We start from the raw sequence: 13,817 nt of genomic DNA on the forward strand, positions 1-13,817 counted from the left end.
TGTGTGCTGACTGAATTACCTCTTTTGAGAGAGATATTAATTCAGGAAACCACAACCTGCATGATCCTTTGTTCCACAGCAGTTGCAACAAAAGCGTAACAGAGAAGAAACGTCATAGTAAATAATAATTTATTGATTGAAAAAGACTCCTGTTCATCCCACTCTAGCATGACATTATGCGAGGCGTCACAGACACATTTTAGAATTGTGGTGTTCAAATGCCATGCCTGATCATGCATTCTCTCAAGTTTACTCCCAAAGTGCATGCATAGACCAAGAGGATCAAAGAATCAATCAGTTACAATCTGAAAGAGGTTTTCCACAAACTTCCATTTGGAAAGAAGGCCCAGGAGCTTTGGACAGCTTGACAAGGCAGCCCACATGCATAGGTATGGATCAATTGTTTGCAAAAAACATTGATGTAGGATATGAAAAATATATTTCAACTGCATTCATGTAATACAGAATTCCTGAGAAGAATGTGTGCTGTATATCTTTGTAAAATAATGTGCATTCTAGATAAAAAACCACATGCCAGGCTATTCAGCCAAGCATGTCTGTTAACTAAAGCATTATTGATCTGTCACTGAATTCACAGACCTTCAATGGTTGCTGAAACACTACCCATCAATAATCCAATACAATTCTTTTTAGGTTCTATTGTTGCTGTTATCAATCAGGGAAAATTTTACTATTGTTTTATTATCTATCCTTCAAGTTCCTCCATTTTTATTAAGGTTCAAGAAGTAGTTAATAATTAAAAATTTTTTAAAATTAAAATATTATCTATTTTTCTATTTTTAATCAGCATTTTGTGTCAGATTTTTAAAAACAATCAAATACATACCCTACATAGTCTTGGGCGTTAGGCAGGGCACTAGCTAGACTAAAGAAATCAAAATAACCAACCTTCAACATTGTTCTGCACTGGGGGCCAAGTTTCAGAGAAAGACGATTTCTGCCTTGTGCCTAACGAAGACCCTTTGAGGTCTGATACACAAAGGCCACATATCAAATTTACCTGGGCACAGAGAATAAAGTGTACCCCCTAAAAGGTGCATACATAGAACCAATCAGGAAGAAAAGATAGTGTTCTACAAAATGGTGGTGCTAAAACTCCTGAATGGAATTTATGGTGGTTGTTGCTGGATTAACAAAAGCAGGAAACTTGGAGAGGGAAAAGAGGGCAATCTTTGGAGCAGATCGGGTAGAGACTACCTCTTGCTTACAAGTGTCAGGGAAAGAGATATAAAGAACCCCTCTGCTCTAATGAATAGGGCATAAGCTTGGCTCTTCCTTTAACACAAAACTGAAAAGTTCTTAAGTATTTTCACTATCATTTATTGGCATTCTTCTAAAAGTAAAGGTGGGAAAAAGAGGAGAGATCATTTTAGTGTCATCATTATGGAAACAAATTCCAAGAATAAGAAACTTCTTTCTAATATCTACATCTGATATAGCTATGGAAAAGTCAATTTCCACAACTTCCATTCTTAACTCCCAAATTGATTTCCACCTGGGAACTTTTGGAAACATTTTGCTTCAGAACAAAGGTTGAAAATTAAGTATAAAAAATTACATTATTATTGTAAAGATTCTCTATAAAAAACTAGGGACTAGCTTTTTTTTTTTTTTTGGACAGAGGAAAGGAATTGTCCTGATTTTTTCCATGCTTCTCTTCATTCCTCCAAAAGACAACATAAGGTAGCCATTCTAGTGGCTTTAGGTGAATGCCCTATGGTATTGGTTTATTGTAATTCACTGAGGCCATTCTTCACACTGGAATCATCTGAACTCAAACCGGCCCTGACTTTTGCTCCTATAGCCCTACGGACAAAGCCAACATAGACCTTCTCCCTCAAATTCCATTATGTTTTATGTGATGTCTCAAAAACAAAACAAAAACAATTGATTTTAGAAGAAAGCAAAGCTCACAAATATCTAACTCTAGCCATAATATTTAGTTACATTCATGCATTGAGAGAGAGTGCATATATCTCTAAAAGAGGAGCCAAACCCGTGCAGGTTGTCTAGCTTCTGTTTCCCTGAACAAAGAAGACAAAAGGGCATAATGTAGAGTGGGTCTTGTGGCCAAATGAGTGAGAGACTGCACACTGTTGATGGATCATTATGCAACATAAAAAAGGAAAAAATATATTTACATAATTTCACGGCTACGTTCTGGGATAGCTTTCCCAACAGATTCAAAGGAAAACTCATACTGACCTTACCCTAACAAAGTATGCCAAGTCAGAACTTTGGCCCTTTCTCTTTTGAATGGCATAGAAAATGCCAATCTTCTCTTCAATGTAGGGGATTCCAGCTACTTCTTATGAAAATAAAAATAACATTTGGTTGAGCCACACCACTCACAAAAGACATTGGGTCCAGGCAGTGCTGTTTTCTTTTCCCTCCAATGGGCAGCACAGCCTTCAGATTTGTAGGCTTTTTGTTTTTATTTTTTTGGTATAACCTTGAAAAAGAGACAAAGGAAAAGTGCCATGCAATTCTTTAACTGCATAGTCAATGTTCAACAGCGTGTTTTCCACTGTGGCACACAGGATGACAAGGAGAGGCCAGGGCAACTCAGACTGAACAGGAAGTCTGCAGGAAGGAGGACATCAAGTAGCAGCAGCCAAGGCAACAGCTCCTTTGACTCTTTCATGGTAAGCATCACAACTCAACTGAGCAATGGGAAGAGAAGCTGGAGGAGCAGAGACCAACATGGTTCAGCATGCTCTGATTGTGAACATCTACATGGTACACTTGCCGGGCTCAGAACTCCAACCTTTTTTGACTGTGCTAGAAATTCCCCACAGCCCAGTGCTTTAGGGAAGATTCTGAGATTTTTTTATTGGCTCCCTTAGGTTCGTGCTGACCTGAGCACACAGCCACACTGGGTGGGGGCTCTTCTTTGACCTCCTCAGGAGCCTAGATTTCCCAATTTATAGAAAATGCTGTGATGCAATCATTCCCCACCCAGTCCACAGTTTCCACACATATTCAGTTGTGTGCTTTCCCACGAGTCTCTGTAGGGAACAGGAAGTCCATAGTCTTCCATCCCCACTGATGGCTCAGTCTCTCCTGGGGCTCTGGGATCGGCTAAGGCCACTCTTGGTGATACTGCTTCCCGTGACACTTCCGCTGTTTCTGCAAATGCTCCAGTTCTGCATCATACATCATTTCTTGGACTAAGTACTTCTCCCGCCTCACTCGGTCAGATAAATCTTTGGGCATGTCAGGAATCAGGTAAGCAATGAAAGACTTTATTCCAAAAACCAGGTGCTGAAAGTGAAAAAAAAAAATGAGGAGAGACAGTTTTCTAAGACTTGAGAGAAACAACTGAAAAACCAACCAGGCACATGAAAAGGCAGAACATGTTGCCCCAGGGATCTATGAGAGAAAACATCTTGAGCGTTCAGCTGAACTGGATTGAAGAGAAAGAGGAATGGATTGTGAGTCTGGACACTTGGGTTCTAACCCTGGCTCTAACAATCTATGTGATCTTGGACAAGTCCCTTTCATTCTCTAAGTCTGCTTCGTCATTTGCGGGAGGGTAAGGAGCAGGGACCAGACCTGTGATTTCAGAGAGAGAGAGAAATCAAAGGGGAGGGGATCCCTCTACCAATTCAGGTTGGTGCCATCTCTTCAGCTCTGAGAGTTTCTCATGGCCTTCCTATGGTCACCTAACCACTGTGTGTTAGAAGCTGAACTCTATCCCAGGTCTTCCTGACTCTGAGATCAGTTTCTTTTCCACAGTACCATGCTACCTATTATCTGTAAGATGTGAATAATCCTTGCATCAATGACCTTTTGGGGTTTTGGTGAAGAAAAATGCACAGTAATCCTTCAAGTGTTTGTAAGTGTGTACTATTATTAATTTGATTACAGATCTGTTCCTTTTGGATTGCCTCAGTTGGGGAGGTAGGTGAGCAAAAAGATTTATAATTTAGTGTCCTGTATAACTAAGTACTTTGTCAGTACTGTTTTCTTTTCATTGATCATTAAAAAAAATAACTGAAGTTTAAATTTAGATTAATATGAGCTTCAAAAGGACAATTCCATAACAAGCTGATTAAATAAGTGTACGTGGGGCACTATGGCAAAAATAACATCTTTCAAAAGATATCAAGACCTTATGATAAAAAGGAGATGTGAATGTGACTAGCCTAGAGCTTGGCTACTGGAGCTCACAGATCCTTATCTCCAGTAGAAATTCAGGCCACTTCCATATAGCTAAATTCAACAAATGTTTATTAAGCAACTACTATGTTCAAGGGACTCATTGGATACCAAACGCATGGGTCAACATAAGATGAATGCATCATCTTTATAGCTTAAAGAAGATGAAGAACATGGGTTCCTTCAAATCTTTGGTGTATAAAGGGCAGACAATAGTGGAGTTTAGGGGACCTCCCTGAGGGGAGCTTCTTGCTGCCATGCATTTCTGAAAATCTCTTCTTAAAACAGACGGCATTTTCCAGGGATGTAGGGATAAAGGATTTAAAAAAAAACAACAACAATGCACACATGACAACATTAAAGTTTAATCTGCATCATTAACATTTTCTTCACCACTTTCTTAAGTCTAGACAATCAGTAAAACAATAAGTCAAGTCCTGATTGGTGGTGTTTGCCAATTTCTGAGATATAAAGCCTCCCACTTAAAATTTAACAATCAGCTCTCATAAGCTGGCAAGAACTAATTTTAGCACGTCTTTGAATTTTCCTACGTGAACAAGGTCAGTGTTGCTGACCAACAAATCAGTAGCAAATAAATCATAGTTACTTACATTTTTTTCTTCTTCTAGGCCTATAATTGTATTCATATGGGAAGGTTTCAGAACAGGAAATTCTTTTACTAATGGAGTTTCCTAGGGCATGATATGTGAGGTGACTCACTCAGGATCACACAGCCATCAGTGTCAAAGGAGGGACCTGAGACTTGGAGTCTTCTGTTACTCCAAGATTGACCATCTATCCATCATACCATGGTGTGCCACATAGGGATCATGGGACCATAGATTGTCAGGATTCAACATCTAGTCCAGTCTTCTCATTTAACAGATGAGGAAACTGAGTTCTACAGTAGCAAGTAAGAACAAGTGATCCTTTGATGACAATGATGGGCAATAAAAAAAAATAGATGTAGACTTGGGAGTCATTGGCATAAAGAGGATGGAACTATCTGAATTGCAAAAACTCTTTGAGAGTGAGATATGACCAGAAAGCAGAGGACTGCTCTTTAGGGGACAGCCACAGCTAGGTGGTGGCAGAAAAAAAGGAAAACTGAGAAGGTGTTTAAAGACATATGAGAAGAACTTGGAAACTGGAGCCCAACTAGACAAGAGTTTCAAGGAGGGGATGGTGGAAATACATCAAAAGGTGAAGAAATGCCAAGGAGATGAGGATTGACAAAAAGCCATTGGACATATCATCTCTAATAAATAATAGTAAGGAAACAAGTATTTATTAAGGACCTGTTATGTGCCTGGCACTGTGCTAAGCTCTTTAAAAATATCATCTCATTTGATCTTCACAACAACCCTGTGAGGTAGGTGCTACTATGATCCCCATCTTAAAGTTGAGGAAACTGAGGCAGATAGTGGTTAAGTAACTTGCCCAGGTCACAAAGCTAGTAAGTGCCTGAGGTTGGATTTGAATTTGAGTATTCCTGACCCTAAGCACAACACTCTGTCCACTGGTCCACTTAGCTGCAACTGATGCAGCTTTTTATTTGCTGCTAATGCAGACATACTTAGACAGAATGTACTGCCTCACTCTCAATCCCATCATGCACCCCAATGACTGTTAAAAATTCTTCCAATTCATGTGTCTCTTTTAAGAAGTCTTTCCTGATACTGCCAGCTGCGAAAGATCTCTGCATTCATCCAACTTTTCAAAGCATTTTGCCTGGACCTCTCCTTCAGCCTTTCCATGATATCCCTTCTACTGCAGTTAGCTGTGTCCATGCGCTATTCTCCTTATTCTACACTCCTTCAGGGAACAGACTGCATTTTGCTCTCTCTGTATCCTCTGTGCCTTATGCGATTATCTTCTACCATGGTAGGTATTCATTAAATGCTGAGTTGAATTTGTTTACGTGAAATGAACAATGTGACAAAGGGACACTAGTAAAGAGAGAATCTGGCACAGACTCAGATTTGAATTTGACTCCAAACCCGGACACTTAGCAGTTTGATTCTGACATTTACTTGTTGTGTGACTATCATTTAAATGTGTTTCTGCATCTGCAAAATGAGGATAATAATGTTTGTAGAAGAAAACCACTGTCTATAAAAAACAGGAACTATAATAATTGATTCAGGGATGCCTTTTTCTTTTTGATTTCTGCCTCACCTCAAACACGATGATGAAGGCGAGGCGAGCAGCAAGAACGTGCCAGAACTGTAAGGTCAACTCGTACGGGTTGGAACTCCATGGTGGGGCTCTGTAGTCTCGGTATCTGAAATCCACAAAACCAAGGAGCATGAAGTACAGGGAAGAGAGTGGCCAGACCTGAAGGTGGCCAGTTTCCAAGAGAGTTCAAAGACAAACCATTCAAAAGGCCTCGTTAGGCTGCACAGAGGGAGGAGGAGGGGGGAGGCAAGACATAATGGAAAACTAAGAAGAAACTCAAAATAGATACCTGCAGTAACCAGAGTGGCCAGGACCAAGTTCACTCAGGTCAAATACTGATAAGCTGCTGTTGACATACCCCTTTAAACACCTGGAAGAAACAAAGGAAAATGAAATGATTCCGCTGTTGTACACATAGTAGGTACTTCACTGATGCTCACTGAGTTGAGTGTCTAGAAGATTGAAATGAGAACAGGTGGGAATTGCTAGAGAGAGAGGAATAATCCAGCTACAAGGGGTACAGTGGAGAGTGAGGTGGGAACAGTGTTGACAATGATTTCCCCAGGAAATTTTACTATTAATGGTAAGGATGATGATGATGATAATAATAAACATTTACATAGCTCTTTAAGATTTACAAAGTGCTTTTAAAATCTTTCATCATATATAAAAATAATATATGATAAATATAAAATATAAATAAATACATATTATAAATAAATTTTATATTATATATTAAGGTATATAATTATATCAGTGTATTCTAGTATTAATAAATATACATATATAATATGTATGATAAATATATACAATATAAATGCATATTAAAAATAAATTTTATATTATGTATTATATTATATAATTATATATTATTATAATATGTTAAAGAATTATATTATCATAAATTACATATTAATAAATAATTATAATAACATATAAATATATAATAATATATGGTAAATATATAATATAAATATGTATTATAAATAAATTTTGTTATATATTATAGTATATAATTATATATTATATATTATATAAATAAATAAATATGAATATATAATACGCATGATAAATATATAATATGAAGTTTATATTATATAATTATATATTATTATAATATGTTAAAGTTTTATTATAAATTATATATTAATAAATAAATATAAGTATATAATAATATATGATAAATATATAAAACTCCTGTTCCTCTTTCTCTTCTTCCTCCTTCTTCCCCTTCTCCACCTCTTCCTTATTGAGTTGATCACTGCGATTATAATTGTGTGATTTGTCCATAGTCATACAACTTGCTCAAGGTAAGTATTAGGAGAAGGGTCCGAACCCAGAGCTTCCTGACTGCTAGTCTAGCACTGTTCCAGACTTAAGAAAATTTTAAATATAGTGGATTAGACAGAGTGGGAAAGGAAGGTCTGGTTGTCAGGAGTGGTCAGCATGTCCCCAAAGAGGAAATAACACACTATATATATTAGGCACCACTTTTCAGCCACTAGATGGCAGAAAAGTTATAAGCAATTTAATAATTCTTCCAAGGGTAACAATCAAAGCTAAATAATTTTGGTAGAAATCAGTGCTGGTTTTCTAATCACATTTTTTTTATGGTTATCAAGTTTTGCATCTATTAAATACAATGATTTCTTTTTTCTTAATTAATGATGTGCTTTGTTTTTACATTACAAACATTTATAAGTCACTATATGAGAGCTCTCTTGTAACAAAGTTAAATGGTTAAGTAAAACTACCAATAATACAGTATGCCCTCATCTGAAAATGCATGTCACATTCCATCTCTGTAACACTCCTACCATTCTCTTAAAAAAAAATTACAGAAATCTATTTTCTCTCCTTCCTATACCCCAGCCCCGTTGGAAATAAAAAGAAAAGAAAAACAAATTTCTTGTAACAAATAGGCATAGTTAGGGAAAAAAATCCCTCACTTGACATATACAAATTATATGTACACATATATGAATATATGTATGTATGTGTGTATGTATATGTGTGTGTATATATGTAATTATACATATGTATATGTATATGTGTTCTGTAGCCTCAGTTCATCACTTCTCTGTTGGGGGTAGTGTGGTTATTCATTGGTGCTCTGAAATCATAAGTGGTCATTGTATTGAATAAAGTTTTTTACCATTTTCCATGGTATTTATTTTTACAGTCTTGTTCTTGCATAATCATTCTCTTGTTTCTGCTTGTTTGATTCTTCATTAGTTTATAAACGTTCTCATTTTTTATATTAGTGATACAATATAAATTATTCTTCTAGCCATGCTTATTTCTCGATGAATCAGTTCATATAAGTCGCTTTCTGAAAGCATCTATTTCCTCATTTCTTATCATATAAAAGTATTTCATCACTGTGATCCTGGCATTACCATGATGCTCTCATCTTAGCCGACTGCAGCCTTTTCTTATTTCTATTTCTATGGAACCAGCTGCCCCCAGTAACAATGTTTCACCTAACATCATGATTCCATGGAATGGGCAGTGTGAGGTAGATATGCCTAGGCTGCCCATGCATCACCATGGACTTCACGATTACAAGTGCAGTATGCAGAACTGTAACCCCTAATATCCATCTGCGCCAATGTGGCTCCATTTTATTGTACATAAAAAGGTATGATTGGGATTCCAACCTTACCTTTCTTGACTGTATCCTTGACCTTTACACGGCCCATATCTGAATGCGTAGACAAAGCGTGGGATGTAATCAGAAGTGATAGCAATGACAAATGCATTGGTGATTACAGCTAACACACCAATTCCTTCAAGAATTCCATACCAGATTCCTAGAAAGGGAAAGATTCTAGATCAGAGGCAAGGATTAAATACAACAACTGAACAAATAATTATTAAGCACCTACTATGCATAAGGCATGGTACAAGGCATTGGGGGGAATATAAAGCAAAATTCAAACATTCATCTCCCTCAAGGAGCTTGCATTCTTTTGAGGGACACAATACAGAAAGGGGCAATGACATTAGAGAAGTCAGAGGACCTGCCTCTGATACTTATCATCTCTTTGATCCTGGGTAAGTCACAGTTTCCCAGGGCTTCAGTTTCCTAATTAGTAAAATGATAAGGTTGGACTAAATGACTTCTGGAGTTCCCTCTTATTGTAATTCTAAGACCTAGCACCTACTCCCCAGGGTTGTTGTAAGTATCAAAGGAGATAATAATTGTAAAGTTCTTAATACAATGTCTGGCACGTAGTAATAATCATATAAATGTTAGTTGTTGATGTTATTTTATTATTATTGTTATTAAGATCGAGCTTAGCTGAAGTCGCAAGCATGTGCCGGGGGGGTCAAACCACCATCGCCACCTTGACTGCCATCTTTTCTCAGACTCTGGAGACAGCCCAGGGTCCTGAGCTCAAGAGCCTTGGGATGAACAGCATTTCCAGAGTCATCTTGAGAAGCAAGCCCTGTGGAGATGCAGCCTGGCCACTGCTCGTTTGGGTGCTTCAATCACTGCTACTGAAGACCCAGAAGAGAAAGTTCTGGCCACAGCAGTCATTGGTACTGTTGAATGGTTCAACATCAGGAAATAAATTTGATTTAGTGAGTGGAAATGACACCTAAGAGGAAACATTACCATCTGCTTTGAGGCTGCAACCTAAGGAATACAGGACTTTTCCAGCTGACTTGCAGCTGAGGCCTTCCAAATGTATTATCTCACCCGTTAGAATGTAAGCTCCCTGACAGCAGCGCCTGTCTTGCTTTTCTATTTTTGTACCCCAGTGCTTAGTGCATGATAAGTGATTAATAAGTGATTTTTCATTCCTTTACTGATTCATTCCTCCAAGAAGAAATGTGTCACCCCTTAAGCATTCAAGAGGCAATTCTGTGCCAGCCTCTGTACTTAGAGCTGGGGAGACAAAGAAAGGTAAAAGACAGTCCCTGCTTTTAAGGAGCTCACAGTCTAAGGGAGAAGAAAACATGCTAACAACTACATATAAAAAAATGTTGTTGTTGAGTCATTTCGGTCATGTCTGATTCTTTGTGACCACATTTGAGGTTTTCTTGCCAGAGATACTGGAGTGGCTTGCCATCTCCTTCTCCAGTTCATTTTACAGATGAAGAAACTGAGGCAAACAGGGTTAAGTGACTTGCCCAGAGTCACGCAGCTAGTAGGTGTCTGAGGCCAGATTTGAACTCCTGAAGGTAAGTCTTTCTGATTCCAGGGCCAGCACTCTATCCACTGCACCACTCAGCTGCCCCATAACAAACATATTTAGAATAAGTTGGAGAGAAGAGAGGGAAGATGATGTTTGTCTTTGGTTCCAAAAGAAGACTGTGACATCCGGAAAGTGATGTCATGACTTGCAAATGAATTGGATTTAAGTGAGAGAGGGCTGTGCAAGGTCACCAGCCTCACTCTTATCTCTGGAGCCATCTGGGTCCAGTGGCAAGATATAGATCAGGATGACTGGAGATGGCCCCAGAAGAGGGAAGGTACTATCATTAAGGAGAAGGTAGGACTTGAACTGGAACTGAAGGAAGCTAGGGAATCCAGGAGACACAGTTAAGGAGGGAGAGAATTCTAGATATGGGAGACAGGCAAAATTGCCTGGAGCTGGTATATGCAGCGTCTTGTTCCAGGAAGTAAGGGTAAGGAGGTCAGAGAGATGAGTACATGGGATAAGGTATATGAATCCTAGAGTGGTAGGAAGGGCTTTACATGCTGAATAAAGGATTTTATATTGGATCCCAGAGGTAACCAGAATTTGAGTAAAGGGGGTGACGTGGTCTAATCTTTAGGAAGGTCATTTGTATAACTGAGCGGAGGACAAGTGGAGTGAGGAGAGAATTGAGGCAGGGAGACTGATCAGCAGATTACTTCAAAAGTCCAAGTTTGATCTATGGCCAATTTCTACCATATGCTTTCCAGTTTTCCCAACAGTTTTTTTTTTTAACCAAATAATGAACTCTTATCCCCAAAACTCAAGTCTCTACACTCATCAAATACGAGGTTACTATACTTATTTGTCCCATGGTAGCCCTTTCTAGGGTGGGGGTGGGGGTGAGAAAAAAAGGGAAGAAAAGAAATTTATATAACTTTATTATATATTTAAAAGGAATAACAAGTTGTACATAATAGATTTGCACTTTCATGTGCAATTATCTTCTTTAAAAAATTCTACCATGTTATGGAAATGCTTGTTTTGCTTAATACATTAATAATGAAACAATTAAAAAAAAAGTCCAAGCTTGAGGTGTTGAGGGCCTGAACCAGGTAGATGGCAAGATCAGAGCGGGGGAGTTGTTGCCAGAGATGTTCCAAAAGTAAAATCAACAGACCTTGGCAACAGATTTGATTTTGGGGTTGGAAGGGAGAGAGAAATAGGGTTTTAGGCAACTCTGATTGGAAAATCAGAGTGAATAATATTTCTCTTCTTCCCTGAAGGAGACTAAGCAGGAGATATGATGGAATGACATTTTTTCTCCTTCCCCCAAAGGCAGAAGATGTGTCAGGAGATCTGATAGGATGGAAGGCATTCCTCCCCTTAGCCCCAAAGGGCAGGAGAACAGGCAGGACACAATGTGCTGGAATGGTATTTCTCCCTTTCCCCCAGAAGGCAAGAGACTGGTACACAATGGAGTGGATTTAGTAAGCATTTATGTTTTGTTTTTTAACTTTTGTTTTTAGATCATAGATAAACACTTTCAAATACTATCTTGAAAATTATAGGAGTACAGCGAAAACCAGGGTAGATTTCTCCTTGCCCAAGATTAGCTAGCCCTCGTTCAGCCACTCTGCTAAGAAGCTATACTTTCCAACAGAGTACCAATGGTTTAACCTGCTCACTTCATGAAACTTGACTGTTCCTGTATCTGTACTCCATTTTTATTTCCTTTCTGGCTTGGATCACATGGATTAGTTGTGGCTTCATCTTTGCTTGCTTCTGCCAACCACCTGACTCACTCCTCATGGTAGCAAGAAAATCAGTCCTCCCTTCTCTAGCCCTGTATCCGAAAAGCCCTCCCCTTCTTTCTTAGACTCCCTGGTTCAATCTGTGGCTCATAAATGAATCATTCTTCAAACCTTGTAATCTCCAAGATCCTCCACATGTTCGCCCACATACATACCCACCTTTTTGCCAGGGCCAAGTATCTGAATTGCAACCCACAAGATTCTAAGCCTACCCCGCTTTGCCCTATTACGCCCTGATAACTTTCTTTCCTAATACCTAACTGCACAAATGTGTAAGAGGACTAGTTAACACCTCAGAGTTTGCCTTGTTCAAACGTCTCATTTTACTGATGAGGGAACTGAAAGGCACAACATTACTTAGAACCAGTCTCAGAGCTGGAGGAGACCTTCGAAGGCAATCAGTCCATCCCCAAGCCTGTGCAAGAATTCCCTTTACAATATCCCCAATAATTTCCAGCCTCTGTTCCATATTGTCAGGGAAACTCCCTGGCTTCCTAAGGCAGCTCATTCCACTATTTCAAATTTGCAATTACTAGCAGGCTCTTCCTTCCACATCAAGTCTCCTTCTCTGTAATTCTCACCCATTAATCCTCTGTTCTCTGAGTCTAAAGAAATAAAAAATAATACCCCCATGGTATCAAGCCAAATTTGGTAGGGGGAAGCCTTAATTTGTTTAATAGAAGAAAACAAGAAACAGTGATATGAAGACACAAGAACTCAAGATGGCAGTCAGCTATCTACCTTTTGGTGACCTGCTCCATATTGAACAAATTAATTCTAGTGCCTTTCTTCTGTTGACTGTCTCCAATTTTTCTCCTGCTTAGAGCTGGTTTGTACATGACTGTTTGCATGTTGTCTCCTCATTAGACTGGAAACTCCTTGAGAGCAGGGATTGCCTTTTGCCTTTCTTTATTTCCCTATTTATTGCCTGGCACATGGGAGGTGTTCAGTAAATACTTATCCATCCATTGACTAGTAGGTGACAGAGGAGAAATTTGAATATAAGGCTCTACATTCTCAGGCCACTTTGCTTTCTGATAGACTACCCTTTTGCCACAGGTTAATGGTTCTAAGAGGCAAGCCACATTTTCCAGAAGCATCCAAAGGGTTTCAGTTGTCTGAGCACCAAGGAGGGTTTGCCAGAGAGAGATCACTTTCTAAATGGTCTCATAGCACTATTCTCAAGGAAGGCATGTTGGTGAACCTTCAGTATATTAATCATTTTGGTGAATCTCCAATCTTAGTCTGTTCAAAATTACAGAATGACTGAAGAAGAAAAAAGAGTTTCTTAAAAATTCCATGTGGCCATAGGATTATAGGATGACAGAAACTGAGATTTAGAACTGGAAAGGATGGCAGAGAGGACTTCTTAACTTGGTTATCACTGAATCCCTTTGGCAGCCTGGTGAGGCCTATAGACTCCTCAGAATAATGTTGTTCAATGTAGAAAATAAAACGCAGAAGACAACAAAAGAAATAATTGTATTGGAAGTCA

The 13,817-nt window shown here is 38.6% G+C and overlaps 1 protein-coding gene across 1 annotated transcript in view; it reads right to left on the reverse strand.

Moving 5' to 3' along the window:
• Positions 1 to 1,633: 1,633 nt before the first annotated feature.
• Positions 1,634 to 13,817, reverse strand: part of ANO3 (anoctamin 3) — a 448,483-nt gene continuing 436,299 nt past the window's right edge. The window contains exons 24-27 of the mRNA XM_027852601.1: positions 9,026 to 9,173; positions 6,650 to 6,730; positions 6,361 to 6,466; positions 1,634 to 3,285 (exon numbers count right to left, since the gene is read on the reverse strand). Coding sequence (XP_027708402.1) covers positions 3,103 to 3,285; positions 6,361 to 6,466; positions 6,650 to 6,730; positions 9,026 to 9,173 — 518 coding nt within the window. The 3' untranslated portion in view covers positions 1,634 to 3,102. The remainder of the gene's footprint in view (positions 3,286 to 6,360; positions 6,467 to 6,649; positions 6,731 to 9,025; positions 9,174 to 13,817) is intronic.

The sequence above is a fragment of the Vombatus ursinus genome, unplaced genomic scaffold (genome assembly GCF_900497805.2).
Source record: "Vombatus ursinus unplaced genomic scaffold, bare-nosed wombat genome assembly UNPS02009770.1, whole genome shotgun sequence".
Taxonomy (NCBI): Eukaryota; Metazoa; Chordata; class Mammalia; order Diprotodontia; family Vombatidae; genus Vombatus; species Vombatus ursinus.